Source organism: Leucoraja erinacea, chromosome 8, assembly GCF_028641065.1.
Source record: "Leucoraja erinacea ecotype New England chromosome 8, Leri_hhj_1, whole genome shotgun sequence".
Lineage (NCBI taxonomy): Eukaryota > Metazoa > Chordata > Chondrichthyes > Rajiformes > Rajidae > Leucoraja > Leucoraja erinaceus.
This window is the reverse complement of record NC_073384.1, coordinates 7,191,404-7,211,888: the sequence shown is the minus strand read 5'-3', so window position 1 is coordinate 7,211,888 and position 20,485 is coordinate 7,191,404. Positions and strand designations below refer to the sequence as shown.

The 20,485-nt window shown below is 47.6% G+C and overlaps 1 protein-coding gene across 7 annotated transcripts in view; it reads left to right on the top strand.

Moving 5' to 3' along the window:
• The window catches only part of LOC129699284 (1-phosphatidylinositol 4,5-bisphosphate phosphodiesterase beta-4), a 524,489-nt gene that overhangs the window by 378,520 nt on the left and 125,484 nt on the right, over positions 1-20,485 (top strand). For all 7 annotated transcript variants that reach the window (XM_055638946.1, XM_055638944.1, XM_055638943.1 and 4 more), the window contains 5 exons: positions 8,803-9,013; positions 11,324-11,417; positions 13,561-13,640; positions 16,556-16,640; positions 16,738-16,828. In XM_055638946.1, the coding sequence (XP_055494921.1) occupies positions 8,803-9,013; positions 11,324-11,417; positions 13,561-13,640; positions 16,556-16,640; positions 16,738-16,828 (561 nt within the window). The remainder of the gene's footprint in view (positions 1-8,802; positions 9,014-11,323; positions 11,418-13,560; positions 13,641-16,555; positions 16,641-16,737; positions 16,829-20,485) is intronic.

Genomic DNA, 20,485 nt, shown 5'->3' with positions numbered 1-20,485 from the left:
TCTATGTTCTCTGGGCTGAGTCGTGAGCCTGCTCTGTATTCCGCTGTCGAGCTGACAGTTCTTCAGCACGACCTTGGGTCACATATCCCCCGAGTGTTTCCACGATGCGTGACCTTAAACCACAGTGTTGCTTTTCATAAACAAATGGCAAGTCTTTTTCCCTGCCTGCAGATGGCGAGACAGACTGATCCACAAAAGCACAACAACTGCAAACCTAAAATTACTTTTTTTTATTTCTTCTGCAGTTGTATAGGGCTCTGGTGAGACCACATCTGGAGTATTGTGTACAGTTTTGGTCTCCTAATTTGAGGAAGGACATCCTTGTGATTGAGGCAGTGCAGCGTATGTTCACGAGATTGATCCCTGGGATGGCGGGGCTGTCATATGAGGAAAGATTGAAAAGACTAGGCTTGTATTCACTGGAGTTTAGAAGGATGAGGGGGAATCTTAGAGAAACATATAAAATTATAAAAGGACTGGACAAGCTAGATGCAGGAAAAAATTTCCCAATGTTGGGTGAGTCCAGAACAAGGGGCCACAGTCTTAGAATAAAGGGGAGGCCATTTAAGACTGAGGTGAGAAAAAGGGTTTTCACCCAGAGAGTTGTGAATTTGTGGAATTCCCCTGCCATAGAGGGCAGTGGAGGCCAAATCACTGGATGGATTTTAGAGAGAGTTAGATAGAGCTCTAGGGGCTAGTGGAGTCAAGGGATATGGGGAGAAGGCAGGCACGGGTTGTTGATTGGGGACTATCAGCCATGATCACAATAAATGTCGGTGTTGGCTCGAAGGGCCGAATGGCCTCCTCCTGCACCTATTTTCTATGTTTCTATGACATTGCTAAGTTGGTTATATTTTGTTCAAAGTGAGTGCTATGACTCGTTAGACGACTACCGAGATCTGATTAGTTCACTTGAGAGATGCAGCGCGGAAACAGGCCCTTCGGCCCATCGTGTCCGTGCCGACCAGCGATCCCCGCGCACTAACACTGTCCTACACACACTGGGGACAATTTACAATTTGACCGAAGCCATTTAACCTGCAAACCTGCGCGTCTTTGGAGCGTGGGAGGAAACCGGAGCAACGGGAGAAAACCCACGCAGGTCACGGGGAGAACGTACAAACTCCGTACAGACAGCACCCGGATTCAGGATCGAACCCGCGTCTCTGGCGCTGTGAGGCAGCAACTCTACCGCTGTGCCACCGTGCATCTGTTTTCCACTTATTAGGCCATTTGGAAAAATGGGCTGAAAGATGGCAGATGGAGTTTAATGCTGATAAATGTGAGGTGCTACACCTTGGCAGGACAAATCAAAATAGGACGTACATGGTGAATGGTAGGGAATTGAAGAATACAGTTGAACAGAGGGATCTGGGTATAACCGTGCATAGTTCCTTGAAGGTGGAATCTCATATAGATAGGGTGGTAAAGAAAGCTTTTGGTATGCTAGCCTTTATAAATCAGAGCATTGAGTATAGAAGCTAGGATGTAATGTTAAAATTGTACAAGGCATTGGTGAGACCAAATCTGGAGTATGGGGGTACAATTTTGGTCGCCAAATTATAGGAAGGATGTCAACAAAATAGAGAGAGTACAGAGGAGATTTACTAGAATGTTGCCTGGGTTTCAACAACTAAGTTACAGAGATAGGTTGAATAAGTTAGGTCTTTATTCTCTGGAGCGCAGAAGGTTAAGGGGGGACCTGATAGAGGTCTTTAAAATGATGAGAGGGATAGACAGAGTTGATGTGGACAAGCTTTTCCCTTTGAGAATAGGGAAGATTCAAACAAGAGGACATGACTTCAGAATTAAGGGACAGAAGTTTAGGGGTAATATGAGGGGGAACTTCTTTACGCAGAGAGTGGTGGCGGTGTGGAATGAGCTCCCAGTGGAAGTGGTGGAGGCAGGTTCATTAGTATCATTTAAAAATAAATTGGATAGGCATATGGATGAGAAGGGAATGGAGGGTTATGGTATGAGTGCAGGCAGGTGGGACTAAGGGGAAAAAAATTTGTTCGGCATGGACTTGTAGGGCCGAGATGGCCTGTTTCCGTGCTGTAATTGTTATATGGTTATATGGTTATATGGTTATGGAACAGCCCTCCAAGGAGTTGAAAGTGAAATCTTTGACAATGAAGCCAACAAAATCTTCCTTTCCACAAAAAGCATGTTCAGTGTCGCTGCTTATTGCATTGGTGTATGAAATATGCAAAGAGATGGTGTCTTATAGCTTGGTTAAATCTGAACAGTATCTGCCATCTAGTGGACGTAGGGACAAACTGCCTTTGAAAGCCATTTCCTTTAGATGGATACAAAACGCTGGAGTAACTCAGTGGGTTTTCTCCAGTATCTCTGGAGAAAAGGAATAGGTGACGTTTTTCGGGTTGAGACTCTCCTTCAGACCAACCCGCCTCGACCCAAGATATTACCTCTTTCTTTTCTCCAGAGGTGCTGTCTGACCCGCTGAGTTACTCCAGTTTTTGAGTGTCTTTTCTTCGGTTTAAACCAGCATCTGCAGTTCCTTCCCACACCAACCCATTTCCTTTATATCACAGGTAGACAAAAATGCTGGAGAAACTCAGCGGGGGAGGCAGCATCTATGGAGCGAAGGAATAGGTGACGTTTCGGGTCTCGACCCGAAACGTCACCTATTCCTTCGCTCCATAGATGCTGCCTCACCCGCTGAGTTTATCCAGCATTTTTGTCTACCTTCGATTTTCCAGCATCTGCAGTTCCTTCTTAAACATTTAATCCTTTATATCACTGTGGTTTAGGAACGAACAGCAGATGCTGGTTTATACCAAAGATAGACACAAAAAGCTGGAGTGACTCAGCGGGTCAGGCAGCATCTCTGGAGAAAAGGAACGGGTTACTTTTTGAGTCGGAAACCCTTCTTCTGACTCGGGTAAAGCAGCCAGTCTGAAGAAGGGTCTCGACCCAAAACGTCATCTATTCCTTCTCTCCAGGGATCCAGCCTGACCCGTTGAGTTACTCCAGTTTGCTGTGTCTGTCCTAATGGCACCATTCTCTAATCTTAGTTTAGTTTAGAGATACAGCATGGAAACAGACCTTTCGGCCCATCGGGTCCGCGCCGACCAGCGATCCCCGCACATGAACACTATCCTACACCCATTAGGGACAATTTTTACAGTTACAGTAGACAATAGGTGTAGGAGTAGGCCATTTTGCCCTTCGAGCCAGCACCGCTATACACTGTGATCATGGCTGATCATCCACAATCAGTACCCCGTTCCTGCCTTCTCCCCATATCCCACCACTCCGCTATCTTTAAGAGCCAATTAACCTACAAACCTGTACGTCTTTGGAATGTGGGAGGAAGCCGAAGGTATCGGAGACAACCCACGCAGGTTACGGGGAGAACGTGCAAACTCCGCACAGACAGCACCCGTAGTCCTGGACTTTCCCTCTAGTGGAAACATCCTCTCCACATCCACTCTATCCAAGCCTTTCACTACTCTGTATGTTTCAAAGAGGTCTCCCCCTCATTCTTCTAAACTCCAGCGAGTACAGGCCCAGTGCCGACAAACGCTCATCGTAGGTTAACCCACTCATTCCTGGGACCATTCTTGTAAACCTCCTCTGGACCCTCTCCAGAGCCAGCACATCCTTCCTCAGATATGGTATGCAGCGAATGAAAGGTTATGGATCACAAGCAGTCAGTGGAGATTAGTTTATCATGGCATCCTGTACAGCACGAATATTTTGGGCCGAGCGGCCTTTCCTGTGGCGTACTGTTCTGTGCTCCTTGAAACTTGAACCCATTGTATGTCACCTTGTTCCTTTCGTCTTGTTCATCAGAATCAAAAAAATATTTCCAACGATTTCTGTTCAGTCTTCGATTTGCAGCATCAGCTGCATTTGACTTTTGACCCACGCCTGCTCCTGCTCCTTTGGCCGTCTTGCACTGCTCCAATCCCTGTAAACTCCAGGGCACATAGAAACATAGGTGCAGGAGTAGGCCATTCGGCCCTTTGAGCCAGCACTGCAATTCAATATGATCATGGCTGATCATCCAGAATCAGTGCCCCGTTCCTGCTTTCTCCCCAGATCCCTTGATTCTGTTAGCCCTAAGAGCTAAATCTAACTCTAAATAATCTAATTATTATCTAAATGGTGGCCGACTAGGAAAAGGGGAGATGCAGCGAGACCTGGGTGTCATGGTACACCAGTCATTGAAAGTAGGCATGCAGGTGCAGCAGGCAGTGAAGAAAGCGAATGGTATGTTAGCTTTCATAGCAAAAGGATTTGAGTATAGGAGCAGGGAGGTTCTACTGCAGTTGTGCAGGGTCTTGGTGAGACCACACCTGGAGTATTGCGTACAGTTTTGGTCTCCAAATCTGAGGAAGGACATTCTTGCCATAGAGGGAGTGCAGAGACGGTTCACCAGACTGATTCCTGGGATGTCAGGACTGTCTTATGAAGAAAGACTGGATAGACTTGGTTTATACTCTCTAGAATTTAGGAGATTGAGAGGGGATCTTATAGAAACTTACAAAATTCTTAAGGGGTTGGACAGGCTAGATGCAGGAAGATTGCTCCCGATGTTGGGGAAGTCCAGGACAAGGGGTCACAGCTTAAGGATTAGGGGGGAAATCCTTTAAAACTGAGATGAGAAGAACTTTTTTCACACAGAGAGTGGTGAATCTCTGGAACTCTCTGCCACAGAGGGTAGTCGAGGCCAGTTCATTGGCTATATTTAAGAGGGAGTTAGATGTGGCCCTTGTGGCTAAAGGGATCAGAGGGTATGGAGAGAAGGCAGGTACAGGATACTGAGTTGGATGATCAGCCATGATCATATTGAATGGCGGTGCAGGCTCGAAGGGCCGAATGGCCTACTCCTGCACCTATTTTCTATGTTTTTATGTTTATATGTTTCTAACTCTCTCTTAAACACCCAGTGAATTGGTCTCCATTGTCTTATGTGGCAGAGAATTCCACAGATTCACAACTCTCTGGGTGAAGAGGTTTTTCTTCACCTCAGTCCTAAATGGCCTACCCCTTATTCTTAAACTGTGACCCCTGGCTCTGGACTCCCCCTACATGGGGAACATTTTTCCCGCATCTAGCCCGTCCAATCCTGTAAGAATTTTATATGTTTCTATAATATCCATTCTCACCCTTCTAAATTCCAGTGCATACAAGCCCAGTCGACCCATTCTTTCATTATATGTCAGTCCCGCCATCCCGGGAATTAACCTGGTGAATCTACGCTGCACTCCCTCAACAGCAAGAATGTCCTTCCTCAAATTAGGAGACCAAAACTCCGCACAATACTCCAGGTGTGGTCTCACTAGGGCCCTGTACAACTGCAGAAGGACCTCTTTACTCCTGTACTCAAATCCTCTTGTTATGAAGGCCAACATGCCATTAGCTTTCTTCACTGCCTGCTGTACCTGCATGCTTACTTTCAGTGACTGATGTACAAGCACACCCAGGTCTCGGTGCACCTCCCCTCTTCCTAATCCTCATGTTAAATACTCTCTTTCTAGTGCCTGTGATTCACAGTCTTCAATTAGACTAGGACCATACCACGTCTGTGTGGAGTTTGCACGTTCTCCCTCTGCCGGCGTTGGTTTCCACCGGGTGCTCCGGTTTCCTCCCACATCCCAAAAGACGTGCGGGTTTGTAGGTTACTTGGCCCTCTGTGAAAATTGCCACTCGTGGGTAGGGACACAAAAACCTGGAGTAACTCAGCGGGACCGGCAGCATCTCTGGAGGGAAGGAATGGGTGACGTTTAAGGGCCATTTTTTAGGCGACTACGACAATGGAATTGACCGGTCAACACCGGCGATAACCTACGTCACCTGGCGACATCCTACGACAGCACCTACGTCAGGACAAGACAAGCTACGACAAGCCCACGTTCGCTGAAAAGTTTTGAACATTTCAAAATCCAGTGGCGGCCAGAAAAACGCTACGACTCTTTGTGCGCCTGCGGAGACGACTCACGGCCGTACAGGCGACACCCTGGCGGCCATGGGCCGACAGCCTAGTCGCCTAAAAATATCGCCTAAGTGGGACAGGCCCTTTACGGTCGAGACCCTTCTCCAATCTGAAGAAGTTCACTTGCATTATTGCAATTGAAGACTGACTTTGTCTACTGTACATGAAAAATATATAACCTTCATTTCTTGAGACAAATTATTCTGAAGTCCTGCAGCCTGTCAGCGTTCAAGGTGACACGAGGATCTGCAGCTGCTGGAACCTTGAGCAAAATACCAAGTGCTGGAGGAACTTCGCAGGTCAGGCAGCATCTGTGGAGAGAATTGACAATGGAGTCTGAAGAAAGGTCCCGACTTGAAATGTCGTCTGTCCAATCCTTGAACCCGCTGAGTTCCTCTGGTACTTTCCCCGAGAACGTGCACACTCAGCACAGACAGCAGCCGTGGTCAGGATGGAACCCGGGTCTCTGGCGCAGTGAGGCAGCAACCCTACCCCTGCGCCATCTATGTTATCACAATTTTTCATCTACTCCCTGCATACAAGGGGGAGTTTTACGCCCAATTAACCTACAAATCCCGCACGTCTTTGGGATGGCCCTTTTTTTGTTTACAAGTTCAGAGATGCAGCGCAGAAACAGGCCCGTGTCCACGCTAGCATTAGCCTACACACTCGGGACAAGTTACAGTTTTTACCAAAGGCAAACTTGCACGGCTTTGGAGTTTGGGAGGAAACTGGGGAAAATCCACACAGGTCACGGGGAGAACGTACAAACTCCGTACAGACAGCACCCGAAGTCTGGAGCTATCACGGGTCTCTATTGCTACTCTACTGCTGCGCCATATATGTTACCCCACTTTCTCATCCGCTCCCTACATACTCGTAGGCTAATTAACCAACTTACTACCCCCCAACATGCATAGGACAGGTTTGGAGGGATATCGGCCAAATGTGGGCAGGTGGGAATGGTCTAGCTGGGACAGTGTGGGGAGGTTGGTCTGAAGGGCGTGTTTCCATGCTGTGTCACCCTATGACTCCTTAGGGATAGCCTATGGTTGATATTGCTTAAAACGATCTTTTCTCAGCTACCCATGCAAAGTGAGGTCTCGACGGCACTGGAAGTTTTGCTTTTCTGAGCAAACTCCGCAGTGTCTAACTCCACTTTGCGCCACTCGGCACGGGGGCAGAGTTGCGTCCTTACAGCGCTTGCAGCTGAGACCCGGGTTCGATCCTGACCACGGGGGCTGTCTGTACAGAGTTTCTACATTCTCTCCGTGACCTGCGTGGGTTTTCTCCGAGATCTTCAGTTGCCTCCCCCACTCCAAAGACGTGCAGGTTTGTAGGTTAATTGGCTTGGTATAAGAGTAAATTATCCCTAGTTTGTGTAAGATAGTGTAAACTATCCCTAGTGTGTGTAGGGTGTGCGGGAATCGCTGGTCAGTGTGGAGTCGTTGGGCCGATGGATGGGATTCCGCGCTGTATCTCTAAAAAAAATGTTTAAACTCATCTTCCCATGCCTCGTTTTTTTTTTTCATACTCCAGAGTATTGAGTATAAAAGTCCAGAAACACTCCTCCTTGGCAAGTGGGTTTGCATTCTGATGTGTGAGACTGTTGCTTTTGTCGGTGCGACAGTGAATGCAGAATGGAGCCCTTGGTATGACATTGATTTCCATCGGCTTGTGTTCTGGGGAGAGGGTGACGTTTCCAGCGCATTCTCTGCACATTAATCAGTTCTGGTTGGCCGCACAGACCTAATTAGCGACACCGTACTAATGTACAGCACGGCACTGACACAGATTTTCACAATCGAGTGGTCGGATTTGAATTCAGGCTGGAGAGGGTGCAGTGAAGATTGATGAGGATGTCGCCAGGACTGTAGAGTCTGAGCTATGGGGAGAGGGCGAGCAGGTTGGGACTATCCCCTGGAGCGCAGGAGGATGAGGGGTCATCTTATGCAGGTGTATCATATCATGAGAGGAATAGATCGGGTAGACGCACAGAGTCTCTTGCCCAGAGTGGGGTGAGGGGTGGGGGGTGGGGGGGGATTGAGGGCCAGAGGACATAGGTTTAAGGTGAAGGGGGAAAAGATTTAATAGGAATCTGAGGGGTAGCGTTTTCACACAAAGGGGGATGGGTGTATGGAATGAGCTGCCAGAGGGGTGTAGTTGAGGCTGGAACTATCCCAATGTTTAAGAAACAGTTAGACAGGTACACAAACGGTGGTCTCTTCTAGCGTATGGTGTGCACAGCCTAAATTTGTAGGACAGCTTGTTCTATTTGATCTTATTTGATTGTGCACACCAGGTTGATTGCATTCGTTGAAACAGGGCGGACCGCGTTAAGGTCGCAATCTCCCACCCCACAGAGGGTGGTGGGTGTATGGAACGAGCTGCCGGAGGAGGTAGTTGAGGCTGGGACTATCCCAGCGTTTAAGAAACAGTTGGACAGGTACACAAAGGGTGGTGGGTGTATGGAACGAGCTGCCAGAGGAGGTAGAAGGTACACAAAATTGCTGGAGAAACTCAGCGGGTGCAGCAGCATCTATGGAGCGAAGGAAATAGGCGACGTTTCGGGGAAACCCTTCTTCAGACTGATCAATAGGCGACGTTTCGGGCCAGAGGAGGTAGTTGAGGCTGGGACTATCCCAACGTTTAAGAAACAGTTGGACAGGCACATGGATAGGACAGGTTTGGAGGGTTGTGGACCAAGCGCAGGCAGGTGGGACTAGTGTAGCTGGGACTTTGTTGGCCGGTGTGGGCAAGTCGGGTCGAGGGGCCTGTTTCCACGCTGTATCACTCTATGACTCTATGCATTAAAAACTATCAACGTTGTTTTGCAGCCAGGATGTCGTCCGATGGGTTCTGCAGGTACCTGATGTCGGATGAAAATGCACCAGTCTTCCTCGACCGCTTGGAGCTGTATCAAGAAATGGACCAACCCCTCTCGCACTATTTCATCAGCTCCTCACACAACACCTATCTCACGGGTCGGCAGTTTGGAGGCAAGTCTTCAGTGGAGATGTACAGACAAGTCCTTCTGTCTGGCTGCAGGTATGCCACGAATTGCTCGCAATGTTTTTTTTTCCTTCCATAAGAGACTTCCGCGTTAAACGATCGATAATGTGGGACGAAACGTACAATTCGTAAGAGCCTGCAAAGAACCAACATCGAACTAGAGTGATTGATAGACACAAAATGCTGGAGTAACTCAGCGGGGCAGGCAGCAACTGTAGAGAGAAGGAATGGGTGACGTTCTTCAGACTCACCGAAGGAAAGGGTGACGTTTCGGGTCGAGACCCTTCGTCTGAGAGTGTAGACAAAAATGCTGGAGAAACTCAGCGGGTGAGGCAGCATCTATGGAGCGAAGGAATAGGTGACGTTTCGGGTCTCGACCCGAAACGTCACCTATTCCTTCGCTCCATAGATGCTGCCTCACCCCGCTGAGTTTCTCCAGCATTTTTGTCTACCTTCGATTTTTCCAGCATCTGCAGTTCTTTCTTAACAACTTCTTCTGAGAGTGATCGATAGTCGTCTTGGACTCGATGGGCCGAAGGGCCTGTTTCCATGGCTGTATCTCTAAACTAAACGAAACACACATGGTTGGGAGGAATTTCTTGTCTACGCTATCCCAACAGAGATGTGACACAAACCTTTCCGTGACTGAAGAGTGGCGCAGCGGTAGAGTTGCTGCCTAGCGGTGCCGGAGACCCGGGTTCGATCCCGACCCACGGGTGCTGTCCGTACGGAGTTTGCACGTTCTCCCTGTAGATTTTCGCGTGGGTTTTCTCCTGAGTTCCCAGGATTTCCTTCCACGCTCCAAAGGCGTGCGGGGTTTGTAGGTTCATTGGCTTGGTGTAAATGTAAATTGTCCCCGGGATATTGTTAATGTGCGGGGATCATGGGTCGGTACGGAGGCGGTGGGGCAGAAGGGCCTGTTTCTGTTCCGTACCTCTAACACTAATGACTAAAAACTAAAGCATGGTATATGAATGGAACGAGCTGTCAGAGGAAGTGGTTGAGACGGACGTAACAACAACATTTAGAAGACATTTGGGCAGGTACATGGATAGGACAGGTTCAGAGGGATGTGGACCGAACACGGGCAGTGGGACTTATGTAGATGGGGCATCTTGGATAGTATGGACGAGTTGGGCCGAAGAGCCTCATTCTGTGTCTGTGGGAGTGATCTATGGTGGGGACGCAATGCAGATTGAGCAGAGCTATCAAAGGTGTGGCGCGATGGCGGGACAGCCATATGCCGGGAGAATGGAGCGGCTGGGCTTGTACACTCTGGAGTTTAGAAGGATGAGAGGGGATCTCATTGAAACATATAAGATTGTTAAGAGCTTGGACACACTAGAGGCAGGAAACATGTTCCCGATGTTGGGGAGTCCAGAACCAGGGGCCACAGTTTAAGAATAAGGAGTAAGCCATTTTGAACGTAGACGAGGAAACACTTTTTTCTCACAGAGAGTGGTGAGTGTGTGGAATTCTCTGCCTCAGAGGGCAGTGGAGGCCGGTTCTCTGCATGCTGGATGCTCTCAAGAGAGGGCTCTTAAAAATAGCGGAGTCAGGGGATATGGGGAACAGGCAGGAACGGGGGTACTGATTGGGGATGATCAGCCATGATCACATTGAATGGCGGTGCTGCTCAAAGGGCCAAATGGCCTACTCCTGCACCTATTGTCTGTTGTCTATTGTACACTCTGTGAGGTGACCAATGTTATTCACTCCTCTGAAACTTTTTGATTCATGATGGAGTAAAGTTAATGCCCTTGCAACTTGTTTGTGCGTTCCTGACAAGCAGATGCTCGTAGAATTGCCAAATCACTGTGTGTACCAGACACGCTGGCTGGATGGTTGACAGGCTAGAAAAATACTGCCCTTGAAAGAACAGCAGCTGTCATGAATTGAAAATGAGATGATCACAAAGTTCTGGTAGTTGTGCTGTGGAGCAGAGATAGATGCTCCTGCATACAGGAGAATGCGGCAGATTCAATAGACAATGGGTGCAGGACTAGGCCATTCGGCCCTTCGAGCCAGCACCGCCATTCACTGTGATCATCCCCAATCAGTACTCTGTTCCTGCCTTCTCCCAATATCCCCTGACTCCGCTATCTTCAAGAGATACAAGCCCAGCCGCTCCATTCTATCTCCAACATATGACAGTCCCGCCATCCCGGGAATTAACCTTGTCCAGGTCTTTTTGGGCTGTGTATCTCTCTGAGTCTAACCTGACTACTCTTGTGCATTGCGGTATATTTTACGGTAAATATGTCTTGTCGTGAATGTGAATGCCATGTGCATTTTGGTTTTCAGTGGCAATATATTTTGCTTGAAGTGCTCGTTTTGTTTTTACAGATGTATTGAATTAGATTGCTGGGATGGGAAAGGGGAGGACCAAGAGCCAATAATAACACACGGCAAGGCGATGTGCACAGATATTCTTTTTAAGGTAATGCTCTCCCTTGTTGTGCTGTTAATGCAACGCTATTTTTAATGCTTATCTTTTCTGCGAGTCTGGACAATGTCGTGGAAAGTCGAGGTGTTTCTCACGACTTGGAAGAAAGCCTTTGAGTCCATTGGTTCCAAGACCATTCCTGCAAGCAGGGGGAGAACCTGCAAACTCCACAAACTCAGATACGGAGGTGCAGATTGTCCTTGCCCATTCGATATTTGAGAGATAGATGTAGAAAGGAAGAACTGCAGCTGAAGGTTAAGAATTCCATTGTCCTATCTGGGACACATGACAATAAAGCCTCTTGACTTGACTTGGAAAAAAGATACAAAAGTGCTGGAGTAACTCAGCAGGTCTTTAGACAAAGGGCCTGAAGAAGGGTTTCGGCCCGAAACGTTGCCTATTTCCTTCGCTCCATAGATGCTGCTGCACCCGCTGAGTTTCTCCAGCACTTCTGCCTACCATCTCTTTAGACACATTAGTTTAGTTTAGTTTAGTTTATTTGTCACGTGTACCAAGGTACAGTGGAAAGCTTCGTGCTACCCAGTCAGCGGAAAGACTGTTCGTGATTAGTCCAATCCAACCTAACAAGTTGTGGCAGGTACTATCGCAACGATTAAGAAACATTTAGACAGGTCCATGGGTAGGATAGGTATAGAAGGATATTGGGTCAAACGCAGGCAGGTGGGACTAGTGTAGATGGCTGAGAAGATGGTTGCACGCTGTGAAATAACCCTGTCCCACGGTAGTTGAGGCCATTCATTCTATATTTAAGAGGGAGAGCTGTGGCCCCCAGGGGGTATGGAGAAAGGCAAAAAATCAGCCAACTCGTGCAGGTAAGCACGGATGGCCTAATGAACTATGTTTCTATGTTTCTATGGGTACGTCAGTGAGCTTGTTGGGACCCGTCTCTTAGCGGCTCGTCCAATCCAACCTAACGGCAGGTACTCGCAACGATTAAGGAGACTCGCTAGGTTTACGGCAGGTAAACGCAGGCAGGGTGGGACTAGTGTAGATGGGAAGACTCGCTGTAATAACCCTGTCCCAAGAACGTTTTTCGACATGTTGACTCGCCAAAAAAATGTCCACGTTGAAAAATGCTCCACGAGAGAGCCCCGAGTACCGACGAGTGGCCATTACCGTAAATATCCGAGTTCGAATCAGGGCAAACTCGGGAGAGCTCTTGGAATGAACTCGTACCGTGGGACAGGGCCATTAGACTATACAAGTCAAGTCAATGATAATGTATATGCATTACCAAAACAAATGCAAACAAAATACTTATTAAAGCCTGTTCATATCCACAATTTGAATGTTTCCCAACAATCTAGCAAAAGCCATGTTCCCCAGTTTGAAGACATACTCAGGATAAATTCAACACTTACCTTTGTGTACTAATTGAATTCCTTAAATAGCATTGTGGTCCCATCTCTATTCATAGAACTGCCTATATAGATTTGTCAGAAAGAATATCCATCAGTGTGACATCAAAAGGAAGAATCAAGTGAGATAATTGGGATCACACAATGAATACTAAACAGAAACTAAGGGCGGCACGATGGCGCAGCGGTAGAGTTGCTGCCTTACAGCACTTGCAGCGCCAGATACCCGGGTTCGATCCCGACTACGGGTGCTGTCCGTACAGAGTTTGTACCTTCTCCCCGTGACCTGCGTGGGTTTTCTCTGAGATCTTCGGTTTACTCCCACACTCCAAAAGACGTACAGGTTTGTAGGTTAATGTGGGAGGGACACACACACACTTTACATTCATACCGAGCCAATTAACCTACACATCAGTATGTCTTGGGAGGAAACCGGAGCACCTGGAGAAAACCCATGCTAGTCACGGTACAAACTCTGTACAGACAGCACCCATAGTCAGGATTGAACCCGGGACTCTGATGCTGTAAGCTCTATATCTTTGGGTGAATATGGTAGGGTAAGGTGTGAAAACAAGATAACAAAGGGGACGTGGCTCAAAGGCAAAATGTTGGAGGATTATCTGTTGTATGTGACGGCTGGTAGGCTGGAAGGTGAGGACAAGGGGAACTCTACCCTTGTTACGAGTGGGGGGGGGATGGGGAGTGAGAGCAGAGCTATAGATGAGATGGTGATTTTGATTTTTCTATTTTACTGACAGGATGTAATACAAGCCATCAAGGAGACGGCATTTGTAACATCACAATACCCCGTTATCCTCTCATTTGAAAATCACTGCAGGTGAGTAGTTTTCTGCTGTAACATTAATGTCGACGAGCAGAGATGTAACCACACTACGATGCTAAAGTTCAGTTTAGAGATATAGCGCGGAAACAGGCCCTTTGGCCCACTGAGCCCGTGCTGACCAGCGATCCCCGCGCACTAACACTACACACACACACACACACACACACACACACACACACACACACACACACACACACACACACACACACACACACACACACACACACACACACACACACACACACACACACACACACACACACACACACACACACACTAGAGACAATTTTTTACATTTATCCCAAGCCTATTGACTTACAAGCCTGCACATAGAAACATAGAAAATAGGTGCAGGAGTAGGCCATTCGGCCCTTCGAGCCTGCTGATCATGGCTGATCATACAAATCAGTATCCTGTTCCTGCCTTCTCTCCCTACCCCCTGATCCCTTTAGCCAATGTAAATATAGCCCTTAAAAATAGCCAATGAACTGGTCTCAACTACCTTCTGTGGCAGAGAATTCCAGAGATTCACCACTCTCTGTGTGAAAAATGTTTTCCTCATCTCGGTCCTAAAATATTTCCCCCTTATCCTTAAACTGTGACCCCTTGTTCTGGACTTCCCCAACATCGGGAACAATCTTCCTGCATCTAGCCTGTCCAACCCCTTAAGAATTTTGTAAGTAACGTCTTTGGAGTGTTGGAGGAAAGCCCACTCGGATCACAGGGGAGAACGGACGAACTCCATACAGACAGCACCTGTAGCCGGGATCGAACCAGGGACTCTGGCTCTGCAAAGGCAGCAATTCTACCGCTGCACCACCCTGGGGCGACGGAGTTAGAGGAGGCACCGGCGGGAATAACGGAGGACCCGGCGATGGGGGACTGCCGTGAGGGAGGGAGGGGGGGGGGGGGGAGGGGGGGAGGGGGGGGGGGGGGGGGGGGGGAGAAGAACAATGGACAATGGAGGACCATATCATTTATAGGAAGGATGTCAACCAAATAGAGAGAGTACAGAGGAGATTTACTAGAATGTTGCCTGGGTTTCAGCAACTAAGTTACAGAGATAGGTTGAACAAGTTGGGGCTTTATTCTTTGGAGCGCAGAAGGTTAAGGGGGGACTTAATAGAGGTCTTTAAAATGATGAGAGGGATAGACAGAGTTGGCGTGGATAAGCTTTTCCCACTGAGAGTAGGGAAGATTCAAACAAGGGGACATGAGTTGAGAATTAGGGACAGAAGTTTAGGGGTAACATGAGGGGGAAGGGAACTTCTTTACTCAGAGAGTGGTGGCTGTGTGGAATGAGCTTCCAGCGAAGGTGGTGGAGGCAGGTTCGTTTTTTATCATTTAAAAATAAATTGGATAGTTATATGGATGGGAAGGGAATGGAGGGTTATGGTCTGAGCGCAGGTATATGGGACTAGGGGAGATTATGTGTTCGGCACGGACTAGAAGGGTCGAGATGGCCTGTTTCCATGCTGTAATTGTTATATGGTTATATGGTTATTTAGACACCATATCTGAGGAAGGGTGTGCTGTCTCTGGAGAGGGTCCAGAGGCGGTTTACAAGAATGATTCCAGGAATGAGTGGGTTAACCTATGAAGACCGTTTGTCGGCACTGGGCCTGTACTCGCTGGAGTTTAGAAGAATAAGACGGAGAACCTCATTGAAACGCAACGAGTAGTGAAAGGCTTGATTAGAGTGGATGTGGAGAGGATGTTTCTACTAGTGGGAGAGTCTAGGACCAAAATCACAGCCTCACTGTTCAAGGACGTTCCTTTGGGAAGGAGATGAGAAGGAACTTCTTTCGTCAGAGGGTGGTGAACCTGTGGAATTCTTTGCCACAGAGGGCTGTGGAGGTTGTCTGTGGATATTTTTAAGGCAGAGATAGATTGATTCTTGATTAATACAGGTGTCGGGGGCAATGGGGAGGAGGCAGGAGAATGGGGTTAGGAATGAGAAATAGATCAGCCATCTCTGATCACTCTGCGGCCTAATATCATGGAGCTGGCGGCCTTGCTCGAGACTGACTTTAACCCCACCGCGGGACCGTGCACTTACCCTCGGAGCCTGTGATCCCTTGTGTGGGATCGACGCTCCAACCTCAGCCTGCGGATTTCAACATCGAGAAGCTCGGGTAGAGACTGTTGTCGGGAGGCTCCAAAGTCGCAGGAGGTTCGACCAGCCCTGACCCGGGGTCCGATCACCCGGCGCGTGGGAGCTGCAATTCCCCCCCGATGCGCAATCATCGGCTACGGGAGCCAAGATCGCCCCTGCAACGGAGGGTTCAAGTTCCCCGACTGAGGGAGAACAAAAAAGGGAAGGGATTGAACTTTTAATCGCCTTCCATCACAGTGAGGAATGTGGAGGAGTCACTGTGGTGGATGTTTATGTTAAAAATCAATTTGGGTGTCTTGTTGTTCTTTATTGGTATGCTGTATGGCAAATCAAATTCCTCTTATGTTGCGAAACATACTTGGCTAATAAAGTACTATTATGATAAATATTATAATTGTAACCCATTAACAATTACAGCACGGAAACAGGCCGTCTCGGACCTTCTAGTCCATGCCGAACACTTATTCTCACCTAGTTCCATCTACCTATACTCAGACCATAACCCTCCATTCCTTTCCCGACTATGATTGAATGGCGGAGTAGACTTGATGGGCCGAATGGCCTGATTCTGCTCCTATACCTTATGACCCGGTGTGGGGGAGCGGGGGGAGAACAAAGGTGGACCCAGCGCGGGGGTAACTTTACCAGCGCCCTTTATGTAGCGACTGTTTACATACCTTGGGTATGCGAGCTAAGAATTTCACCGTGACCTGTCACCTGGGACATTAATGCATTCATTCTATCCTTAAAATGCGACACTATTCTGCCTTACTAAATTATTCCTCCTTTGCAGCAAACCCCAGCAGTACAAGATGGCCAAGTACAGTGAAGAAATCTTTGGAGACCTTCTCTTGAAGCAGCCGCTGGAAAACAACCCAGTACGCTTACACGTTTCTGTCTACGTATTATTAAAAAGAATTGAAGCTCAAATGAAAACTAGTCGCAAAATGTTGATCCTGTCGTTTTGCTTCACAGCTAGATGCCGGCAGACCCCTGGCATCTCCGAACGACCTGAAGAGAAAAATACTCATCAAAAATAAGAGGTTAAAACCTGAAGTAGAGTCAAGTAAGTTGGAAGCTTCAAAGTCATCTTGTTGAGTTTCGTTGTCTATAACACGTTTTCACCCAAGCCCATAGCCAACCCTGGCCTGTTTCATTACTTTTTTCCATATCTTTCATTCATTTGTTCTATATCTCTCCACATCGCTGTCGATATCTCTCGTTTCCATCTCCCCTGACACTCGGTCTGAAGAAGAGTCTCGACCCCGAAACATCACCTATTCCTTTTCTCCAGAGATGCCGCCTGTCCCGCTGAGTTACTCCAGCTTTTTGTGTCTGCTATCTTCGGTGTAAACCAGCACCTGCAGTTCCTTCAACACTTCCGAAATAAGATTCTTTGTACAATGTTGTTAAGAAATGTGTCTGTTTTTGGTGAGTTGATTGTCACCTATGGAAATCCAGAGGAAAATGCTGGAGTAACTCAGCGGGTCAGGCGGCATATCTGGAGAAAAAGGATATGTGGCGTTTTGGGTCAGAGCCCTTCTTCAGACTGAAACTAGGGGTGGAGTGACAGGGTTAAACTGGGTCTCCCCAACAGAGTTAAGCCACACTGCCTACCATTGACGAACTGTACACTGCAAGGGCCAGGAAGCGAGCGGATAAGATCATCTCTGACCCTTCTCACCCTGGTCACAAACTCTTTGAATCATTTCCCTCTGGAAGGCGACTCCGGATTGTCAAAGCTGCCACAGCCAGACACCACAGCTTTTTTCCACGAGCAGTAGCTCTACTCAATAAACAAAAATCTGTAGCCCCCTTTTGCTCTAGTATTTTATTTCATTCACATGTTCAAATGTAATGTTTTATTCTTAATGTTTTAATGATTTATTTTTCATTTTAATGGTTTACAGTATGTCAATCGACAATAGACCACAGGTGCAGGAATTGGCCATTCGGCCCTTCGAGCCAACACCACCATTCAATGTGATCATGGCTGATCATCTCCAATCAGTACCCGGTTCCTGCCTTCTCCCCATACCCCCTGACTCCACTATCTTTAAGAGCCCTATCCAACTCTCTCTTGAAAGTATCCAGAGATCCGGCCTCCACCGGTTCTCTGTGTGAAAAAGATGTTGCGTTGTTACGTGCGGGCGGAGCACAAAGGCAAATCCCTTGTATGTGAACATACTTGGCCAATAAACTTATTCATTTACTCAATCATTCATCATTTATTCACTTGAATAAAGCATCTCATATTTTGCTTGGGCAGCTTGCCACAGATGGCTGTAGAGGCCAAACCATCGGGTATTTTTAAGGCATTGACAGATCCTTCATTAGTGAGGGTGTCAAGGCTACGGGGTGAAGGCAGGAGAATGGGCTTGTGAGGGAATGATAGATTAGCCAGGATTGAAGGGCGGAGTAGACTCGATGGGCCGAATGGCCTAATTCTACTCCAAGAAGTTATGAACTTGTGTTGTATTCGCTGAAGTGGACGTGCTGGTGACAAATGTGGACAGAGAAATTATACACCTTCTGTTGCAATAGAGTCATAGAGTGATACGGTTGTGGAAACAGGCCCTTCAGCCCAACTTGCCCACACCAGCCAACATGTCCCAGCTACACCAGTCCCACTTGCCGGCATTTGATCCATATCCCTCGAAACCTGTCCTATCCATGCACCTGTCTGAATGTTTCTTAAACGTTGCAACTTCTTAAACCTATGCCCTCGATTCCCCTACTCTGGGCAAGAGACTCTGTGCATCTACCCGATCTATTCCTCTCATGATTTTAAACACCTCTATAAGATCCCCCTGTTCTCCAAGGAAGAGAGTCCTAGCCTGCTCAACCTCTCCCTGCAGCTCAGACCCTCGAGTCCTGGCAACGTCCTTCTAAATCTTCTCCGCACCCTTTCCAACTTAGCAACGTCTTTCCTATAATAATCAAATCAAAATGGGACGTACATGGTAAATGGTAGGGAATTGAAGAATGCAGGTGAACAGAGGGATCTGGGAATAACTGTGCACAGTTCCCTGAAAGTGGAATCTCATATAGATAGGGTGGTAAAGAAAGCTTTTGGTGTGCTGGCCTTTATAAATCAGAGCATTGAGTATAGAAGTTGGGATGTAATGTCAAAAGGCATTGGTGAGGCCAATTCTGGAGTATGGTGTACAATTTTGGTCGCCTAATTATAGGAAGGATGTCAACAAAATTGAGAGAGTACAGAGGAGATTTACTACAATGTTGCCTGGGGTTCAGCAACTAAGTTACAGAGAAAGGTTGAACAAGTTAGGGCTTTATTCTTTGGAGCGCAGAAGGTTAAGGGGGGACTTGATAGAGGTCTTTAAAATGATGAGAGGGATAGACATAGTTGACGTGGAAAAGCTTTTCCCACTGAGAGTAGGGAAGATTCAAACAAGGGGACATGACTTGAGAATTAAGGGACTGAAGTTTAGGGGTAACATGAGGGGGAACTTCTTTACGCAGAGAGTGGTGGCTGTGTGGAATGAGCTTCCAGTGAAGGTGGTGGAGGCAGGTTCGTTTTTATCATTTAAAAATAAATTGGATAGTTATATGGACGGGAAGGGAATGGAGGGTTATGGTCTGAGCGCAGGTATATGGGACTAGGGGAGAATACGTTGTTCGGCACGGACTAGAAGGGTCGAGATGGCCCGTTTCCGTGCTGTAATTGTTATATGGTTATGTAGCGTGGTGCCCAGAACTGGACACACGGCACTCTAAACGGGGCCTCTTATACAAGTTATAACAGCATCTTATACAACTGCAACTTGACCTCCCATGTGTTTGACTGTATTTGGGCAGTGACAGCAGGGAGCTGAAGTCTAGTTCTCTCCCATGTATGTTAGATGAGAGAGAGAGCAAAGGCCCACGCACTGTGGACAAAAATAGGAGAATATGTTCCGTAAAGCAATACTTGAAATGCCTGGTTAATAACACCCTCCGACTGCGTCACTGGTTCAACGGTGAACTGGCATTTTTAAATCAGTTTATTTTTAGTAAATTAAAATTTGGAATCCACGCTACTTAAATGGCCATGTTTTCTTTTCCCTGCTTGCAGTCTGCGTGACTTCCATTTGTACGATCCATAAACTCATCGGGAAGGCTGGCTCAGTTCTAGGGGCGTAGTTGGATTCACGGGAGGGTGGTCTTGGAGGGGAGGATGCTCCTCAAACTGCGGAGCATCTTGGACAATGCGGCTCACCCCCTCCGTGACACACTGGTCAACCCGAGGAGCATCTTCAGCACCAGTGTTTAAGAAGGAACTGCAGATGCTGGAAAATTGAAGGTAGACAAAAGTGCTGGAGAAACTCAGCGGGTGCAGCAGCATCTATGGAGCGAAGGAAATAGGCAACGTTTCGTTCCGAAACGTTGCCTATTTCCTTCGCTCCATAGACGCTGCTGCACCCGCTGAGTTTCTCCAGCACTTTTGTCCACCTTCAGCAACAGACTGGTTCCACCAAGATGCAGCACAGAACGCCACAGGAGATCCTTCTTCCCTGTGGCTATCAAACTGGACAATTCTTCCCCCTTCTGTCATGGGATAGACTGAGACTGACTCCCCCCCCCCCCCCCCACCCCCAATCTGTGCACAACCTCAATCCTTTCCGCTCGTCACTTCCATTTCATGTTTCAATAGACAATAGATGCATTCAGGAGTAGGCCATTCGGCCCTTCGAGCCGGCACCGCCATTCAATGTGATCATGG